The sequence below is a fragment of the Stigmatopora argus genome, chromosome 16, assembly GCF_051989625.1.
Source record: "Stigmatopora argus isolate UIUO_Sarg chromosome 16, RoL_Sarg_1.0, whole genome shotgun sequence".
Lineage (NCBI taxonomy): Eukaryota > Metazoa > Chordata > Actinopteri > Syngnathiformes > Syngnathidae > Stigmatopora > Stigmatopora argus.
Window position 1 is genome coordinate 8,075,556 of NC_135402.1, and position 20,863 is coordinate 8,096,418.

A 20,863-nucleotide genomic window follows, 5' to 3' on the forward strand; every position below is an offset into this window, starting at 1 on the left:
CCATTGTTTTCATAAATTGAGTCCACCTCTCAATGTGATGTCAACTGTTGCTACTTATTTATTAATAAGATGGCAAAGTTGAGCGGTTTTACGAAGCGTCACTGTTAAAGTGGCACACGCCTAATGCTCCCCTCCTTGATTTTGCATGTAATTATCCGTGCCAAAGTTCAGTGAACCTCAAACTACATTTGCCTTTGAGGTGGTACCATAAAGGCAATCAAAAGTGAACTCGTTTGACGAGATGTTCGATATAATTAAGCAAACAGTTCCTTGCTCTCGGGACACCACCAATTTAGATGGAATGAGATGTTACAAGAAAATAAGAGCTTGGAAAAAGAATGTACCAAAGTTTATGATAGCGGGGTTTAACCTCTTGATTCCTGAATTAACGTTTAACTCTTCATTTGATGATGCTAGCCGTCACCATTTTCAAGTTTTCTCAGTTTTGTTTATGAAAGGGAGGATTTACCGAAAAGAAAACTAAGTGAAAACCACAAGAATAATCAAAATATTTCTTCCAACTTGCTCACACTCCCACTTGAAATGGATTGGACATCAAGTGCCATCACTAACACTACCTATTATATAACTCCTATAGATAAAAAGTATATATAGAAACAACAATAAAATGCTCAAATATGAATAATAAAGTGTGTTGTGTTAAAGTGAAACCTGAAGTGGCTTCTGTCCAAACAAGATGTAGGAAACTTTATGCATTAATTTTTAGTATAATAGATTATTGCATTCCAGGTCTTCACAAAAAGATCAATCAGGATGCTGTATTAAATCCAAAACTGGATCATTTACCACTAGTTGTAGTTGCCAATTTCTACACTGAGGATAATTTTATATATTTTTAATTTCTAGGTCTTGCAGGGGGATGCCATCAACTCTACTATTTCCAACTATTGCTCAGATTTTGGGTTAAAAAGCCCCAAAAGCCAATATTTCTAAGCTCAAAAAATGCCATTTTGTTAGGCAACCATTCATATATAAGATGATGCCAACCAAAGAAGAAGAAAGCAGAACATGTTGCTCATTAAGAACACATGTGAATGAGAGTGTACATGCAAATATATGCACGAACACATGTTCATGTCTCGGTTCAGGCCGGAAAGGAGGAAGTCCACGAGTGTCCCTACCTGGTCAAAACGCTGAACGGCGGGCTCCCTTCTTTGAAGGTGGAGCTGCTTGTCGATGTTGTCTTTGAGGCACTGGCACACGCGGTGCTTCTGCTCAGACGAGAACGCTTCCAGACTGAGCAGACAGTCGCACTTCTGATGTGGAGGTGGAGAGACCAGAAGACAGACAGAAAGAGAGAGAGAAAGAGGCAATGGTGAGAGATGAGCCAAAGATCACCGCGACGTAGTCTAGAACACAGGTGTCAAAGCGGCGGCCCGGGGGCCAGACCCGGCCCACCGCAGGCTGTTTGAATTTTTTTTAGATTTCACGTTTTGTAACTTGGAATTTGTTTCGTATCTAGAGACAAAAATAGCATTTACGCTTTTTGTAATCTGAATATTTTCTATGTAGAGCAAGGGTGTCAGACTCGGGTTGGTTCGCGGGTCGCTTTAACGTCAACTTGATTTCACGTAGGCCGGACCATTTTAGATATAATATTTAGATTTTTTTATTTATAAATGGATTAAAAGAACTGGATCAAAAGTCCTGAATATTCCGTTTTTTATAGATCTAAAACAATGTTTATTTGAGCTTTTTTTCTTAGTAAGAGAAAATCATTTATTTAATCATTTGTTTTTCATGGCAAAAGGAAAACAATTTTTTCTTTAATTATGTACCATATTAAAGTAAAAAACAGAAAATATTTTTATATATTTTTAGATTTTACAAAATGATTTTTGAACTAAAAACACAAAGAAAAAATGGATTAAAAATTTCAATTATTGATTTAAAAGGGGGAAAATCAGGAAATTTAATATACATCTATATCTATCGTTTTAATTTGATCCTAAAACAGAAAGTCGCCACTGATGATTTACTTTCCCGGGCCATGATGTAGAGGCACCAATGTATTTACACGTTTTCCGTTTGTTTTTTAAATCCAAAGAGTTCACCTTTTTAAAAATGTCAAAATGAATTGTGGAAAAAAACAGGTAGTAACACAGAAAACATCCCAAAACAAAAATGAAAGGGCCTTGAAATTGAATCTCAATTAAAAGAAAGTACCAAAAAAAAAGTCTTTCGCCCTCCCAGTTCAAAAATAATGTATTGACGTCAATGGCAGAGAAAGAGTTAACGTCTTCTTCACATTTGCCAGTGAAGAGTTAGCAGCTGTGTTTCTGACACAATATACAGCGTGGAATGTCCATTGTGACTGTGTACAGTTGAAATAAACAAAAACGTTTGAATCATATACTATGTTGCGACAATTCATATCCCATTGTATGTCTATTTCGTCTGGACTTTTATGACGCAGCAGGGTTTGCTAGCAGTTCTGGCTTGGCAAAATGTGCGAGCATTAGTGAAATTAGATCATGACTGGAGCGCACTTGAGACTGAATTTGATATGTGGGCCAAGAAATCAATAAAGCCCTGCTGGGAAAATGCATGAAAACACAAATTGGGCAGTCAGCGGTCAAGGCGGTGGAGCTGGTGGTCTGAGCTCTTTTCATCCACAAGAACTTAAATGCTATTGTGGGTGGCATCGTGATTCAAGTATTTAAAAAATAATAATAATTTTAAGTTAACTTCCAACGTTGCCATGGTTCCATTTGCCTCGACCAAAAGTGCCATTCAGTTCCAATTTGTAGCACATTGGAAATGGCTGAAAGAATGAATGGAAAACATTAGCTGCCATTGACAAAGGTAGAAGGCCAATCCATTTTGACTAGGAGAGGCATCAATGGCACCAAAAATTATCATTCAATGCTTCGTTCTAGATCACATGTGTCAAAGTGGCGGCCCGGGGGCCAAATCTGGCCCGCCGCATCATTTTGTGTGGCCCGGGAAAGTAAATGATGAGTGCCGACTTTCTGTTTTAGGATCAAATTAAAATGAAGAATATAGATGTATATTAAATTTCCTCATTTTCCCCCTTTTAAATCAATAATTGTAATTTTTTAATCAATTTTTTCTGTGTTTTTAGTTCAAAAATTATTTTATAAAATCTAAAAATATATTTTAAAAAAGTAAAATAAACATTGTTTTAGATCTGTAAAAAAAACGGAATATTCAGGGCTTTTAATCCAGTTCTTTTAATCCATTTATTTAAAAAAAATCTTAATATTATATCTAAAATGGTCCGGCCCACGTGAAATCAAGTTAACGTTAAAGCGGCCCGCGAACCAACCCGAGTCTGACACCCCTGTCCTAGATAAAACAAAGTTGATGCCTATGGTTTCTATCAGAAGAAGACGCAGAGTGGTACAAAGTACTTTCACCGCATCCCCGCCCGAGCATAAGTATTGGCGCAACGACTTTTTTGGACAGAAGATGCGATATAAATAGCGTCGAATTTTGTTGTTCCAATTTGCGTGAGTCCTCTCGAGATCGACTTTAGGGTCACGCCTCTGCGCTCGCCATCGCTCATTTTCCCGTTCCCCCGACAACTCGGGATTCATCGTCTCCTGCCTGGTCGCTCCCTGTCTTTTTCGATCAACCTCAACGTCTCATCGAAGCGGATATTCACCGAGCGGAATGAGCGGCGGGCCGAATACAGGAAAGGACGATGAGCGTTTGAGATGAAAAGGGTCTTTTGCTGAGGGTCAATGTGAGGATAGAGAAGACAAAGGAAAGGCAAAGCGCTATGACATCACAGTGAGATGACAAATTAGTGGCGCGGGCAAAGCAGACAGAGATCAGTGTCCATTTTCTTCGAAATCAATCACTCTTTGAGACTGTCACAGCACACTGGAGGCCATTAAATGGAGATCACGCACACATTTATATTTTGTCTTCTTGGATGCTGCCATGCACAGAGAGCTTTTCATTTTTATTGGGTTATTTGGGGATTACAGAACAGATTGTTGTTTTTTGGGCGGCCAAATTCCTAATTTGACATTTGCGAGACATATTTTTGATTGAGGGCTCGGAAACTAATGTCTCTAAGTGTCAAGTCAAACTGGAGGCTTTTGTCTTCATTTTCATGGAAAATGCTGAAGGCAATCATCTCGATCAGGGGTGTCAGACGAGGGTTGGTTCGCGGGCCGCTTTAACGTCAACTGGATTTCATGTGGGCCGGACCATTTTAGATATAATATTTAGATTTCTTTTTTTATAAATGTATTAAAAGAACTGGATTAAAAGCCCTGAATATTTGGTTTTTTATAGATCTAAAACAATGTTTATTTTAGCTTTTTTTATATATTTTTAGATTTCACAAAATGATTTTTGAACTAAAAACACAGAAACAAATGATAAAAAAATTACAATTATTGATTTAAAAGGGCAAAAATCAGGGAATTTAATATACATCTATACTCTTCATTTTAATTTGATCCTAAAATAGAAAGTCGGCACTCATGATTTACTTTCCCGGGCCACACAAAATGATGCGGCGGGCCAGATTTGGCCCCCGGGCCGCCACTTTGACACGTGATCTAGATCATTTGTTTTAGGGGCCATCAAACAACTAGGGGTGCATATTTCCTCATATCTGGCGAGAAAATTCGTATCACAATTCACAGGTCATGATTCAATTCGACCCCTATTAATCCTGATACTGTACTTTAAGAGGATACGTATTTGTGATTTTTCACTTTGGAACTAAAAATCCTGCCCGTGACATCAATTTGTGTCCTTTTATTATTACATTTTTATATAGTTTTTCCTTTTATAAAAAATAATATGGGAGATATTCTAAAAGAAGAAAAAAATGATATTTTCACAAAAGCTATTTAAAAATGTTAATAGAAACAAATGATTAAGAGAAATAAAAAAGGAAATATTCTGTTTTTCCTTTCAAAAAGCAGTTTAAATAAACATTTTCTGAAATAAAAAAACAACAACGTAATACCGTTGTTTTTAAAGATCTTAAAATTAGAAATAAATAGAAGGGATTGTTTACTCTTTTCACCATTATTTTTCAATGTAAATAAATGAATTTCAAATATTAAATCTTTCCTGTTTCTCCTTTTTAATCAAAAAAGGACAGATAAAAAGTTAAAAAATAAAAAGCAAATGATTTGACACACTTGAATCACAGCACTTTTGACCAAAAGCTCCATGTGAGAAGGTAATGGGCCAAAATCCGACGAATGGCCGCCTGTAACTAGGGCTAAAAATAAAAGCGGCACAATCAGATTGGCCGGTCGAGGCCATCTGGCAGACGAGTTGTCACTGCGGCTCACGTTATCGCTGTCATGTACACGTTGGGGTCACAAATGCGCGACTCTACTCTGATCTCATGTCAGCCGCGCGCCCTCAAGGAACGCTGCTCTGTAAATGCCCTCGTTCGACAACGGCCACGGGAGGGGATCGATACCAATTTCAGTCTCGGTGGGAAACATGCCAAGCCGTAGCCAGTAGCCGGTAGGGGTCAGGTCGAAAGTGTTTTCAGCTCGATTTTTTTTGTCAGCCACATTGGTTTTGCCTACGTAACTTTTTCAAACAGAAATGAATGGACATTTAAATTGGCGCATTTTAAAATCAATGGCTGTGGTTAATAGCACTAATCCTCCAATCCTAGCAAAAAATAAGAATTAAAGAATTGATTTTTTTTCTAATTTCCCCAAAATTATACTTTTTTGTAGTGTATTTCAGGTTTCTTTGAAATCGTTTTTTTGTTTTCTCGAAAATTATTCTTTTAATTTTTTTTTTGCAAATTTATTTGCATATATTTTTTTGTAGTTTTTCAACTTTTCAAGATTTTTTGCGGGAGGGGTGCATTTTTTTTAATTATCTTACTTTCTTACAGCGCATTTTGCATGGATTTTTAGGCATTTTTTTGTACATTTTTCCCCAAAACAACACTTTTTAAAAATGATTTTGAAGTCTCACTATTTTTTAAAGCCAGTGGAAATTTAACATTAAATTAAGACTACACGAAAATATAATAAAAACAGTGGACTTCGAAAGCATGAAAATCATGAAAATCCCTGAACATTTCAAAACATTGTACAGCTAAATGAGCAAAACAAAACCTTTTGCGAGACAATTTGCATGGCAGAGTGATTTGCTACGGTGCCTTTCCCACACTGTGTCATCTATTTCAAGTTTGTTTGTCCGTCTTTCCACTTCACGGTAGTTCTGCGGTCGTCCAAAAAAGAGGAGCATGAACACTGGAATGTTTGTCCCTAGGCTCTTCCTAGAGACGTCATAGAGGATGATTAGCACATGATTGGCCCCGCTGGTATTTAGCTATTTTCAGTTTTTGCTTCTAATCAACGACATTCTTTTTTTTAAGAAATTTCTTTTAATAATCATTACTTCCGCTCACATGATTGTCAGTGATATTTTCATTGCATAAAGATGAATTCACCCACTGTGTCCAAGGACTATTTTTGTATTATTGTTTAAAAGTCCAATTAGCTATTTCAGTGCCTTTGACAGTGACAGACGTCCAATTGTGTGGCTATTGATAACAAATTTTAAAGTGTTTCAATTGATTTATCCCTTGTTGACGTCCAATCCATTTGAACTAAGAGAGTGGTAGTGAATGAACCTTCGTACCCTCCATGTTCAAACAGATTGGAAATCTATCGCGTCAATCATGCCAATGATTTAAAAAATATATATATAATTTGAACTTCCAATTAGAATATCACTAGTAGACGTCCAATCTATTTGAACTGGGAGGGTGGCAACGTTCGGTCACCATTTTGCATTCACTTCCTGTTTATTTCAGTCATTTTCTGTCGATTTTGGGGCACTCCCAAATCACTTTTTTCATTTTTTCCAACTTCTTGAGATTTCTATTTGATTAAAAGTCACGACTAATGACCAAATGTCAGATCAGAGTTTTTGTCATTCAGGTGAAGCCAACCATTTTCTTACAAAAACTGACTTGATTTTATGAATTTTTCAAAGTGTAAGTCATCTGAATAAGACAAAAAATGTAACACAGGTAGTACTTTAAAAATTCTATGTTTTTACCTTTGGAAATGAATTGAGCTATTTTTGTCCTGTGAATTTTTGTCACGTTTTAATGTTGGGAACAATTATTTTAGCTTTCCTTTTTAAAGCATCCCCATAACAATTGGAACAAATGTGATTTCTCCTAATACAGCACAACTTTAGGTCCCAGTACCAGAAATGACATGAAATGTCCTCCAAACATGAACACAAGAGATGAATTCTTATGACCAAAAAAGGTTTTTCATATAACACGACTACTTATCTACACGAGCTCCACTTACATCCGCAATGTCTGACAGCAGGTGTTGCTGAAGAGCGCCGCCCCCTCTCGAGAACCACCTTTTGGGCAGGACGCGGTCAGCCAGGTTTCCCATGACCTCTTGCTCTCACAAGCCCGCAAAGACCTCCGCTTTCAACGCTGATCTGAAGCGCTGTAGACGTCCTATCGCGCCATTTCTAACCACATTTACCTGCACGCCGCCTATATTCGCTTCCTCTACTCCTGCGTCACTGACACATTTCGACAAACTTGACTTTCCAGAGACTGCTTTCTCCTCCCACTGACACGCGGTTTTCTTTCGATAGTAAATCTGGGTTAGATCCCTTCCGTTTTGAGCGTGCGCTAAAATAGGATGACCTTCCGCCAGAAAAGATAAAGTCAAAAAGAAGAATGGACCATATTCAAGACCGAGAGTTTCTGCCCTTATCCTGTTTTATTGGCCAGCTAACACAGTCGAAACAAGAACAATCTTAATTCATCGACTTTGTAAAGAACACAAATCAATCGAGAGCACTATACTAGATAGTAGTTCAGTATGTTAGGACCCTTCTTGGAATTTTACTATTTCCAGGAACAAATAGAGTTGAGGGGCTTCTATTTTGTTTGCATAATTTTAAGCCAAATTCTAAAATACAAAAAAAAAATACTGGGATATTCTAAGGTTCATAGAGTAGCGCAAATTGCTGCAACTAAGTACTGCTCCTTCAGGAATAAAAATACTGTATTTTCACAACTATAAGGCGCACCACATTATAAGGCGCACCCTCAATGAATGACACATAAAAAAATTTCCATATATAAAGCCCACTGGATTATAAGGCGCCCTGTCTATTTTGGAGGAAATTTAAGACTTTTAAGTGTGCCTTATAGTCGTGAAAATACGGTTAACAATCATCCTAAACATCAAAAGGTACTGCTCCACACTTGCTTTAATATTGAGTGAAAACTACTCACTTGCTGAATGAATAAATGGTAATTAGTTTATTTTGTATTTCATCAAGGCATTCATATCTATCAACTAGAGAAAAATATGTAATGAGAATGATTCCGATAAATTCCAACTATTTAACTTGAACCCAACTTAATTGAAACAATCAAAACAAATCTTCATGAAACAACAGATCAAATCTTTTGTGCTATTGATGATGCAAGCCATCCAATCAGTGAATTTGAATCAATCTGTTACAACAAGTCAATTTGAACTGAAGGCCAGAAGTTAATTAGAGTAATAGGTAATGTGAAACTGTTCTGACCTTTGTGACCTCTGACCTCATTGCCCCAAAATGTAATCATCACTTCAATTTACTTGACAAATCTATCCTGCAAATTTGGTAATAATCCCTTTATTCCTTTTTCAGTTATCACGGTGGTTTGTGATGTTTGCCTCTAACGCAGGGGTGTCAGACTCGGGTTGGTTCGTGGGCCGCGTTAACGTCAACTCGATTTCATGTGGGCCGGACCATTTTAGATATAATATTTAGATTTTTTTTATAAATGGATTAAAAGAACTGGATTAAAAACCCTGAATATTCAGTTTTTTTATAGCTCTCAAACAATGTTTATTTTAGCTTTTTTATATATTTTTAGATTTATAAAATAATTTTTGAACTAAATACACAGAAAAAAAAATGATTAAAAAATTACAATTATTGATTAAAAAGGGAGAAAATCAGGAAATTTAATATACATCTATACTCTTCATTTTAATTTGATCCTAAAACAGAAAGTCGGCACTCATGATTTACTTTCCCGGGCCACACAAAATGATGCGGCGGGCCAGATTTGGCCCCGGGGCCGCCACTTTGACACGTGCTCTAACCAGTGCGGTTAGAGAAAATCACGTTTTATCCCCATTCTGGTCTCATCAACTGACAGTCGCGCTAGTTAATCTTGTGGTGATGACAGAAACTTTATGAGAGGTGCTGACAGACAGTGCAAAGTAAAGCCGCAAGAGGCCAATATTTCCAGACACAAGAAAAAATGACATCTTTAAATAGACAGCCTGTTGAACCGTGAAAACAGTGCTAGTTGTCTATTCTCAGTACAGGGTCTCTTTAGTGAGAAAACACATGTTGTTTCACCCTGCTGTATTGCTTTTCCTGTTTTTAAAAACTCTTACAGTGCCATTGATGATGTGAGACATCATCAGACATCATGTGGCTGTTTTTATCTTTTTGTGTTTGTCGCTAGTATAGATGTCTAATCCATTTGAATTGGGAGGACAAGCAGGGAGTGAACCAATGAATTTGAATTATTATTCATTCATTTTGTGTTCTGCTTATCCTAGCTATCAAAGGTCAATAGGCTGGGTATACCCTTAATCGGTTGCCAGCCAATCACGCACACCCTCACATATCTAGGAACAATGTCCCCTGGCATCGCCAAATTTAGCAAAAAATTAAAGTTATTTTTTTGCATTAAGATTTCGCCCAGACACTGTATCTCATATGTGTTAAAGTGGCGGCCCGGGGACCAAATCTGGCCCGCCGCATCATTTTGTGTGGCCCGGGAAAGTAAATCATGAGTGCCGACTTTCTGTTTTAGGATCATATTAAAATGAAGAGTATAGCTGTATATTAAATTTCCTGATTTTCCCCCTCTTAAATCAATAATTGTAATTTTTTAATCCATTTTTTCTGTGTTTTTAGTTCAAAAATCATTTTGTAAAATCAAAAAATATATATAAAAAGCTAAAATAAACATTGTTTTAGATCTATAAAAACCTGAATATTCAGGGCTTTTAATCCAGTTCTTTTAATCCATTTATTTAAAAAAAATCTAAATATTATATATAAAATGGTCCGCCCCATATGAAATCGAGTTGACGTTAACGCGGCCCGCGAACCAACCTGAGTCTGACACCCCTGCTGTATCTCAAAATCTCTAAACAATTCACACATTTGACCTCATTTTTCTTTATTAGTGACCCAAATTTAGTAAAGTCTCACTAGTTTTATCCAGGAAGTATTTTGCTTGACAACTAGTGATGGTTTTGTCATCCCTCCACTAAGTGAATTGAAGCACATGGTCAAATAGTCTACATGAAACACAATAAGCTACATTCAGGGCACCCATAAGGAAAATAATTATTAAAAAAAACCGTTCAGTTCAGTGTCTACTACCTCTGGGACTATCACAATACCAAAAGGTCGTCTACGGCCACACGTTTCAACTGAAAAGCCAGACTACCAATCAAAAGGCTTTGAAGCTGCTCAAATTGTCAGATAAGATTGCTTTAAAATGCACTGAATTACAGCTTTTCAGCTTTTATTTTATGATAGATGTACCTTTAAAGTGTTCTTTTTAAGGTTAGGTAGATTATGGCACACTTGTGTATCATCATACAAGCGCGCTGCTTGCAGAGTTATCAATAATACTTGTTATTGTTATGGGTTCAAATTAATGGTGTTCACAGGTTTTCAACTAGGAGATTTGTCACATTTCCATGTTGTTACTGCTTGTAGAGTAGTGACAGAATTTGTGACACCAGCAGTGCCGTTGAGCATTTCCTTGTTTTGAATTTAGTTGCTGACAGGTTGTTACTTTGAATTAACATCATCTGTCCTACTTTTCGGTGAGAACGACAGTGAGCAACATCACTCTTTGCAGATGAGGAAAAACATGCAAAATTAATGATTATTGTCAGTTACTCTTGAGTTTGTTGGGACATTCCGGAGGCAATATTCCAATTCCATTCAGTATGTTAAACATGTCTAATCAAATTGTGCCATTATTGGCCCTTATCAACTGTGCTACTCCACCACGCTGTCCTACGTAAGACCTTGCTATTTATATCTTCTTTCCTAATTGGACGGAGTGAAAGCTATGTAGCCACTTCCTTCCTCTTTTTCCAGCCTTTGGGACAGATAGCAAGACTCCAATTGTTCTGTCTGGAATCTCAGCCCGAAAAAAAAAGCAATGGGGAGCCTTTAAAACATTCATAAACTGCTAATGAGGCTGTGCAGCATATTGGGTAGTGTATGTGTCAGCAGCAGTACTAGTTCAACTGACATAAGAATTTCGACACAAAGCACTTTTTCAAAGATATTTTCCAGTTATGCGGCTAAATTTACATCAACTTCAAAAAGAAATCTGTACAGAAGAGTATGCAGTAAGTTCCCCTGCAACTAATGACACCTTGAGAAATTTTTCCAATACATCATCTAGCATTGCAGTATTTTTTTTGTTTTTTTGTTGAAGCAACCTGCATTGAAAACATCTTTTTTTCTACATTTTGGGTTAAGAACTTTCCTGATAACTCAAAAACCAATGAAGGGGTATTTATTAAATTTGCTGGATATCTTTCTATTATATTATATTATGGTTAATACATCGGACTCACATTTCTGGGATCAAGTACTTGATCGGCCCCCCGCCAGATGCCCGCAGTTAGCCGGGATAGGCTCCAGCAACCCCTGTGACCCTTGTGAGGATCAGCATTTCAGAAAATTAATGAATGAATGTTTTTGATATTGGGGGTATGGAGGTGAAAGAGGTCATGAAAAGGGATTTTGCGATAAGTCAAGTGCCAATAAAGTTGGATATGTTTTCATTATGAAACAAAAGAGGTCATTATAATTACATTTAAGGTAAAGCGGGATAAGGGTAAAGGTCATAGGTCAGAACAGGGATTTCGCCATAACATTTTTGTTAAAAAAGATTTACTGTCTCGTCGCCTGCTTCCTTCTCATGGGTTCAACTCCGTCAGACAAGGCCCTGAGGTGCTGGAGCCTATCCAATTTGACTTGGGTTAAAAGCACATGTGTCAAAGTGGAGGCACGGGGGCCAAATCTGGCCTGCCGCATCATTTTGTGTGGCCCGGGAAAGTAAATCATGAGTGCCGACTTTCTGTTTTAGGATCAAATTAAAATGAAGAGTATAGATGTATATTAAATTTCCTGATTTTCCCCTTTTTAAATCAATAATTGTAATGTTTTAATCATTTTTTCTGTGTTTTGAGTTCAAAAATCATTTTGTAAAATCAAAAAATACATTTAAAAAAAGCTAAAATAAAAATGGTTTTTGATCTATAAAAAAAACTGAATATTCAGGGATTTTAATCCAGTTCTTTTAGTCCATTTATAAAAAAAATAAATTCAATATTATATCTAAAATGGTCCGGCCCACATGAAATCGAGTTGACGTTAACGCGGCCCGCGAACCAACCCGAGTCTGACACCCCTGGATTAAAAGGGAGGCTAAACCTCAAGTGGCCGCCACTCAGTTACACAGCATACGCAGAGATAGAAAACCATTAGATCTCACAATGACACCGCCACTGAGTAGGAATCAATTCCACGCTGCCTGCACCGAAGTCAGGCTAATGTTGGCGTAATGAGGTCAAGAGGTCAGCAAACCAATTCCATAATATCTCAAGAACCAATACGGGGATGATCAAATTTGCGTACGTTTCGGAGTGATGATGTCAAAGTATAAAGGTCACAGAGGTCAGAAGAGAAATTTGCCAAAAACTCAAGAATGAATGAAGGGATTATTATCAAACTTTTAACATAGGTTTTTACTATAAAACAAATGAAGTGATTGTATTTTGAGGCAATCAGGTCAAGGACAAGAAAAGGAATTTTGTCATAACTTGTTTCCCAAATTTTAGTTTTCTTCCAACATTCCCATTTTGACACAAAGGTGGATGCGATAACAATTCAAGAGGAAATGAAATTAGCGCAAGACGCGAATCTGCATGTCATAAAATGTAATTAAGAGCCGACCAGATTGGCTGGTTGGCGCCACAAAGAACTAGAAACACACAAGCAACATGCAATGAGGGTCTTACCTCGGTCATGTGAATTAGGTAGAATCGGAGTTCTTCGACATAATCTGAGAGAAGAAAAAACATAAAACATTTACTCAGTGCGTGCCATTGCCAACAAAAGATGTCTGATTAATTTAAACGGGGAGAACTGCAAATAAATGCTCATGCTCATGCAGTGGTATGAAGAAACAGTCGTTTCTATATTAGCCAGCAGAGGTCCCTATTGGATATATTTCACAGTTCTTTTGCAGCAGTTGAGCTGTGCTTGTAATTTTAATTGATTGCTTTTGTTTTAATTGCTTCTTGCTGATTTTAATGTGCTATAAAGCTCATTGAATTACCTTGTGTTTATCTGAACTATACAAATAAATTTGCCCTGCGGAATTACTTGTCTTATTAGGCTCCACAAGTGGACCAAAATATAAGAAACACCCTATTTTTAGTATCTTGTGCACTTTGGTCTTGGAAGTCATTGTCACGACAACGCAGCCAAAATGACTTCTGAGTGACAACCTATCATATCTGCTTGTGTACTTGTACTTGACCCTCAGCGTTTCCCACGCTCTTTTTACGTTGAAGTATCATGTAGGCAGGAACACAGGACAGCTGTAGTATTGAACTTGTCCTGGTTAAATAACGTTTTTGGGCCGTGCATACAAACACAATTCCCCACTGGCGCCTCTTTCCTGCCTGACGATGTCAAAACGAAATAACAATGACAGGCAAGCAGCAGGGTGGAGACGTGTGTCTGTGACTGTGTCCGCTTATGACAGCCCACACACCCACACACCGAGGGGCAAAAACCCGAACATGACCCCTGATGACTTCAGATTTGTGACAGTGGTGAAGGACTAAATTGATATTTTTGTATTTTGAATATACACTAGTCCGAAAAATTACTTTTGAAGACTTAATGTCGTTTGAAATTACCTTTAAGACCCTCATTTTTGTGTGATTATTTTGATTTTTTTTGCAGTTGAATAAATTTGTCATGAATAGACGTTTTAATCTATTTTAAACGGGAGGGTTGGCAATGAATGAACAAATTGATCCAAATCATTTGATGTGAAAGTTGCAATTTTGCATTTATTATGTCATAATTTCATTTAAAAATACAATACTACAAATACGTTGCAAATTCATGTTTTTTTCTATTTCTTATTTCCAATTTCTTCCTGCGGTTTAATAGTTTTCACAGATTTTTGTGGTAAAATGATTTTATCATTAGAAGATGCCAAATCCATTTGAACGAAGGGGTCAACTAGAGTTGACAGCAAGTGAACAAATGGATTGAAATTGCTAAAAGTTGCAATCTTGCTTTCATTATTTAATAATTTGATCTCAAAACAATATAACTGTTCTAAAAGATTGTTGCAATTCCATGTTTTTTAGCTACCAATTTTTTCCAAGTATTTCGCAATAAAAGGAGTTTGTCACGAGTCGACTTGCAATCGATTTGAACTGGGAGTGTTGGCTGCAAGTGAATTCAAATCAGTAGCCATCAACCGCCCCCCTCACAGTCAAAATGAATTGGATGTCTCACGCCTTCAGTGCCATTACAAGTTGAGCATTCACAGCGATCCTCCAAATTTAAATGAAATGAACGGCATCCATTGTCTATGGAAGATAATATGTTAATGGCTGACCATCCACGCCATTTTTCATTCACGTCCACCCCAAGCAAATGTTCCACATGAGCGCCTGTGTTTCTTTCAAATGAATTAAGAAAGATGGTGCCACATAGTCTAATAGAATATCATGCGCCACAGATTTTGGACAGTGGGATGCTTATAACAAGCATTAGTGTACAAAGTAACACAATGTGCTACATGGGGATGGGGGGGGGGGGCTACAAATATATTACAGGCTCTACTGAAGCCAAATATTTAGAGTGAGTCATGACATCAGGCTGTTATTGCCAAGTTATGAGGTGCTCTGGCACAGGAGATGACTGTTTACTGGGGACTGAATGAAAGACAAAGCAGCAGGAACCCGGCGGGGGGGTGGGGTGTCGCTCCCTAAATATCCTTGGGTCAAAGGAAGGTTTTTTGCTAAATGTTGAATTTAACTTGGCCATTCAATAATTTCCAAACAAAATAAAACAAACACGCAATGTCTTTCTTTGTCCTTTCATGAGCACTGCGGCGGACGCTTCATCAGGGAGATCGAATCAATCTATTCCATCAACACAAGCATTATTGTGCATTCACGCTAGCATTCATAATCATTTTTATTGATTTCCGGAGAAACCCTCCTTATTGTATTTGCAACACTGATTTTTTTTTCTTCCTGGAATATTCACAGCTATTCTCGGAAACGGTTACAAAGGATAAACCTTGGATGGTGTAGAATTGCACATTATTTTACTACAGCTAAAAGAATGTTGTCACATTCAAACATACCATCTTGCAGTCGCAGGTGTCGCAGGTACAAAGGACTCTGGAGGACGTTACATTTGCCGGGTTCGTCCTCTCTCGCCACCAACATCAAGTCTGTGTAGACGAACACGGTAACCTGATGCAAAAAAAAACAAGCAAAATCAGGTGCTGAATAAATATTATATGGCACATTTTATCAGTGGAATAAGCTAAACTAAATAAATTATATTTTCACAAATGAAGAGGAAGGAAACATTTGAAAAGGTAGCTTTTAATTAGTTCATTACTAAATATATATTTTTGTCAATATTGGGCTCCAATCTATTAGAAGTGGGTATTTAACACATTGAAGGAGTTTTAATATAGTCTTTAAAAGCCATGTGATTGGATGTTTATCACCAATCGCGCGAGTTCATTTCTAAATTCCGACTGCTGACCGTTTATCTCAGTGGCGGAAAAAAATTGTACAGGACTTGGGTGCGATAAATGTCAACAAGACCCCGTTAGGTTAAAAACCAGGCCCTGGGTCCAGCACCCCCCCCTAACCTCCGCCCCTTTTTAACTGACCTTGAGGGAGTGATGCTTGCTCTCGTGTAGTATCATCTCCTCTGTTAGGATGAGAGCTCGACTACACAGGTCCAGAGGCTATTTAGATAAATAGGTCACTTTTATGAGATTAAAATTCCAGAGAGAAAAAAGAACATTGTGCCATGAACTCCACCAAAATGAACACACCTGAACAAAGATGGGGAAGATGAGTATCTTGGGCGCAACGGAGACGTATCCATAATTACCATGAGGGACGTGAGAGCGTACGATGGTGCAGTTCTGGTAGTTGGCAATGTTGGCACTGTGCTGCTGGTAGTTGGGCACGCCACTACCGGAGGCAGGGTTTTTTGACATCTTGGCGTTGTTGGAGCGGCGTAGGAAGCCTGTACGGCTGGAGAAAGGACCTCCTCCACTTGAACCGGGCAAAAAGGTTCCAACGCCGGGATTGGCAGACTGGTTAGGCGGCGCAGAGGCCTGCCGCGTGGGATACAATCTGCTGGCTAAAAATGTTTTTAAATGAAGACTTGAATGAGTTTATGGTGATAAATGGATAATGTTTACTTTTTTTTGTTCGTTGAGGTGTTCATGGATTCGCTTGTTTAGCTTTCATTTGATGATAATGATGATGATAGACGTCTCATCATGCCAGTCATGTGTTTTGTTTTGTTTTTGCAAAAAAATGTGAAAACAATGAAAAAAAAATCTGGAAAACGTGAACAGTTAACAAATTCTAAAAAGTGTAAGCATAGAATATGCTAAAAACCGGGTAACAAACAGCAAAAAAAAAGCTATGAAAACATTTGATATACATAGATTGGATTGGTCTTACCTAATGTTCCCTGATTGTCCTGATAAACTGGCCTCAAGATCTGAAAGCAGAAAAATGGTGGCATTACACTCATTTGTACACCATAGTTCAAATCAATAATGACCGATTGGATGGTCATGACATGACAGACATGTATTTGCTGTCATGTCATCACCTTGCAGACGTGTATGGACCATGATAGCACTCCTTTGAAGCTAAATTTAGCCGGCACAAACAATAGCACTGTAACTACATTAATGATTCATTCTTGGTATTGTGCAACGTACTGTGATTCATTCTCACTGTCATCTTGTTCATTTTGGAATGTAATCGCATTAGTACACTTCAACATAAAACAGAGGAATGACATACAATGGGGTGTTTTGATGATATTGACTATGTCTAACACTAATGTGTCTATTGCACAAGAATCACGACTTAGGTTTGTTAGTCAGTGTCTGTCACACAAATATGTTAGTAACGTGTCATTACACTGTTACAAACTAAGGAAGTCATTTCAGTCTTTTCGTTGACAACAAATTTGCTTTATTGATGCAACGTCTAGATCAGTGCATGTACACAGTTTTGAAAAATCCCCATGTGTCATCCATGAAGTGATGCGTTAAACACGGTCAAAATCAATAAGATATTCGCAAGATAAATGATGCTATGATTAAAAACATGCCTTGTTTACCAGATGTCTTTGAATAGCCGGACATAAGGACGGGCGGACTATGTGCTTTATTGTCGTCTGAACGTGCTTCCTGTGTTCACAATGAAAGGAACACTGAAAGGAGCCCTTGTGTAAAGTCACTCTATCAATTAGCACCGGGAATGAAGGGTAAGGAGACATATCTAGCGTGAGCCATCATGTGACCGTGATGAAGAAGGGGAGGGCGGACGAGATGATGAAGATGCAGCCTGCCACCGATCGTTGGTACCTGGCTTCCGGGATCGAAGGGGGCCAGGATGATGTAGTTGTCCCCGTTAGACGCCTTCACCCTGGTTCCCTTCAGCGTGGCCGTGTGAGGATGCTGGAGCCGCCGCCGCTCGCCATCCGCTTCCTCGGCGCCCCACCTGAGGGTGCCCGTCCCCGACCCCCCGGCCTCAGAGCCGTTGACCAAAAGCCGGCGGGCGGCCGTGGTTCGGTGGTGAGCGGGGAGTGGCGGCACGGCGGGCGGGGCCCGATTGACGCCCGGGTCGCGCCGAGGGGCTGGGGGCGAGGGCGCCCCGTAGTTGGAGGCGGACGGCTTGTAGGAAGGTCGGTGGATGAGGCCCTCAAAGTTGGGTTTGGCTGAGGGGCCGGTGCGCCATACCACCACTGTGATCTCATTCGCGCTGTTTCTACGGTCACGTGACAAAATCAGGTTAGGTAACTCTTTCGTGGACAACGGTAGACGTCCAATGGTGTGTCTCTTAAAGACTAAATTAAAACTCATTAAATGAGTTTGTCACTCGGACACATCCAATCCATTTGAACTGGGAGGGTGGGAGGGCGTGCATTGGCTGCTAGCAATGAAATTTATAATGATTTGATGTCTAGCACAGTCGATGGCAGCCCCTGAGTTTAAAAAAAAGTTTATTCTCTGGCCATGACGCACCCTTTGACTAGGGAGTTTGTCACTATAGAAGATGCCCAATCCATTTGAACTGGGAGGCTGGCAGCGAATGAACGTTTACTTGCTGCCTCTTCAAATGGATTGGACCTCTATCCACGTCATATTTTTGTTATTTCAATTGCAAATTGATCGTTATTATTATGGAATGAATTTGATTTTCCGCTATTCTTGATAGCATTTACTTTATTAGCTCATTGCCACTGATGGCACTGGACAAACGCTCGCTGCCACCATCCCACAACTAATAATGATCAACGCATTTTAAGAATATCTTTTTTCCACACTATAAAACACACCATAAAGACTTACATAAATGTCTCAAAAGACGACGGTGTACCTTATAATAAGGTGTGCCTTATATATGGATCAATACTGATTATGTTATGACATTCCCTTTTGTACATTGGATGAATAATGTAATCCCCCAACCACTACTTTTACCACGTCTACTGCGAATTATAATGCAGTGGCCCTTATATATGGAAACCATTTTAAATAGGCCATATATTGATGGTGCGCCTTATAGTGCGGAAAATAATGAATTTATTTCATTTTTAAGAGACAGATGACTAGATGTCTATCCTCAATGGCGATGAAAGAGCTTTTTTTAAGTCCTAGTGACAACAGTGATACAAAGACAATGTTGGGTGGGGTACCTGATAGCATGGGCCAAGTCAGCACATTTCCACTGTTCCACGGGCTGACCATTGAGCTGCAGGAGGGTATCCAGCTGCTGCAGACCCGCCTGGTCTGCAGGTCCTCCTGCCACAGAGGACACAACAAAGACATGTCACTCAAAGAAAAAAATACAGTCCATGTGTTTTTCTTTTCAAGCTTGTTTATTTGATTCACAGAGAAAACCGACGCGGCTCCCCTTATTAACGGCGGCACCCCGCTGTTCAGTTTGATGCTCACAGTAATCCCCAAAGCCGGGAGATGAAAAAAGAGAAGGCCCCACAGGTGACGTTAAAGTTTTATGATGGAGTGAATAATTCATGAGGCATCAGAAGCGGATCGATAATTGGCAAAAAAGGAGTAATGTTGGGGAAAAGAGGGTTGTTTGAATGCAGCTGAGTGACTGAATGACTGAACAATTGCCATGGATGATAAAAGGTGTCCAATCATGTGGCTCTTTTTTAACTGTCTGTGAAATAAAATGCGTTTGTCACTTTTAGATGACCAAAGCATTTTAATTGAGATGGCTGGCAGCAAAGGAACATACATTTTAAATGCATAACAACCTAATAACTGTGAAATACCAAATAAAAATATGCATAAAAAAGACTGAAAAAATGGCAGAATTATAACTTATTACCTTTTGTACTTTGTCATTTGCTTGCCTTAATTCCAGTTCATTATTCATTACTTATTGATTGAAGAAGAAATACATTTTGGTGTTGTTGTTTTTGCCTCAGAAAAAGAAGTATTCAATAGATTATTCCATTACAAACACTTTTTTTCTTCTTATTATTATTATTATTATTATTGTTATTATTATATTTTATCAATACTTGCATTTGGGGGCTCAAAGGAAAAATAAGGGGACTACGTTTGTACATTAAACGTTTTTAAACTTGTTTTGAGCTTTCTCTACTATTTGTTGGTAGTTGTATTAAAAAATGAAGAGGGCTGGTGGAAAAAAAATCAATAAAAATTAGGGGTGGAAAATAAAGTATGCTTTATTTTTCCTAAATCAAAGACATCATTTCTCAACTAATTCAGATCGCCATTAATGTCAGCCAATGAGCTCAGGAAAGGAAAAAATAGTATAGCACAGGACACTGGTAGCCTTCTTGCATCAAGCAGGGAAAATACACAACTCAAAAAGGGACCATTGTCGTTTAGTGCCCTCCCTTTCTTTGTTCTATTCAAAAATGGGATGAAACGAAAGAATGAATAGAAATCTTCCAAACTGTAGCACAGTTAGCTGAATTGAACTGTTTGCAATAACCTTATCTGAGTCCTATTAAAAAGGAAAGAGAGTAAAGCCATATAGTTTTTAAACATTTCAAACTGTACCAGGAAAATAAGTCTAAATTTGGGCAAGAAAATGCTTGCATATTACTTAAAATAAGATTCTTGCCTGGGTCAACAGCCTGCACCCTCACGGGCGAATCCGAGCAGATGGTGAATCCGTAGCCATCCTTTCCTCGAAGGATGGTCACCTGCAATGCAATAAAAGGCACAAGCAAATCATCATTTTGGGGATCGTCAAGTTTTATTTTCACACGCAAACGAGGATGTGAAAGTAACGGGGCCGGCTCCCTCATAAAAGGAGTGATTAAGCAGATTTGTTTTTGTCCTCCGCTTCCAATGAGAACTGTCTTGATGGCAGTTTTCCTGAGGAAGCCAATTAGCTGAGCTGGTGAGAAAAACAACTCCCAGAGAGACGGAAGGCTGACTTTCTTTGTTCACGGATGAAGG

General features: G+C 38.4%; 1 protein-coding gene across 4 annotated transcripts in view; it reads right to left on the bottom strand.

Moving 5' to 3' along the window:
* Positions 1-20,863, bottom strand: part of rgs3a (regulator of G protein signaling 3a) — a 94,633-nt gene that overhangs the window by 49,153 nt on the left and 24,617 nt on the right. For all 4 annotated transcript variants that reach the window (XM_077623479.1, XM_077623480.1, XM_077623478.1 and 1 more), the window contains 9 exons: positions 20,523-20,604; positions 19,096-19,201; positions 17,762-18,164; positions 16,842-16,881; positions 16,199-16,512; positions 16,031-16,108; positions 15,488-15,599; positions 13,107-13,150; positions 1,143-1,277 (listed from right to left, as the gene is read on the bottom strand). In XM_077623479.1, coding sequence (XP_077479605.1) covers positions 1,143-1,277; positions 13,107-13,150; positions 15,488-15,599; positions 16,031-16,108; positions 16,199-16,512; positions 16,842-16,881; positions 17,762-18,164; positions 19,096-19,201; positions 20,523-20,604 — 1,314 coding nt within the window. The remainder of the gene's footprint in view (positions 1-1,142; positions 1,278-13,106; positions 13,151-15,487; positions 15,600-16,030; positions 16,109-16,198; positions 16,513-16,841; positions 16,882-17,761; positions 18,165-19,095; positions 19,202-20,522; positions 20,605-20,863) is intronic.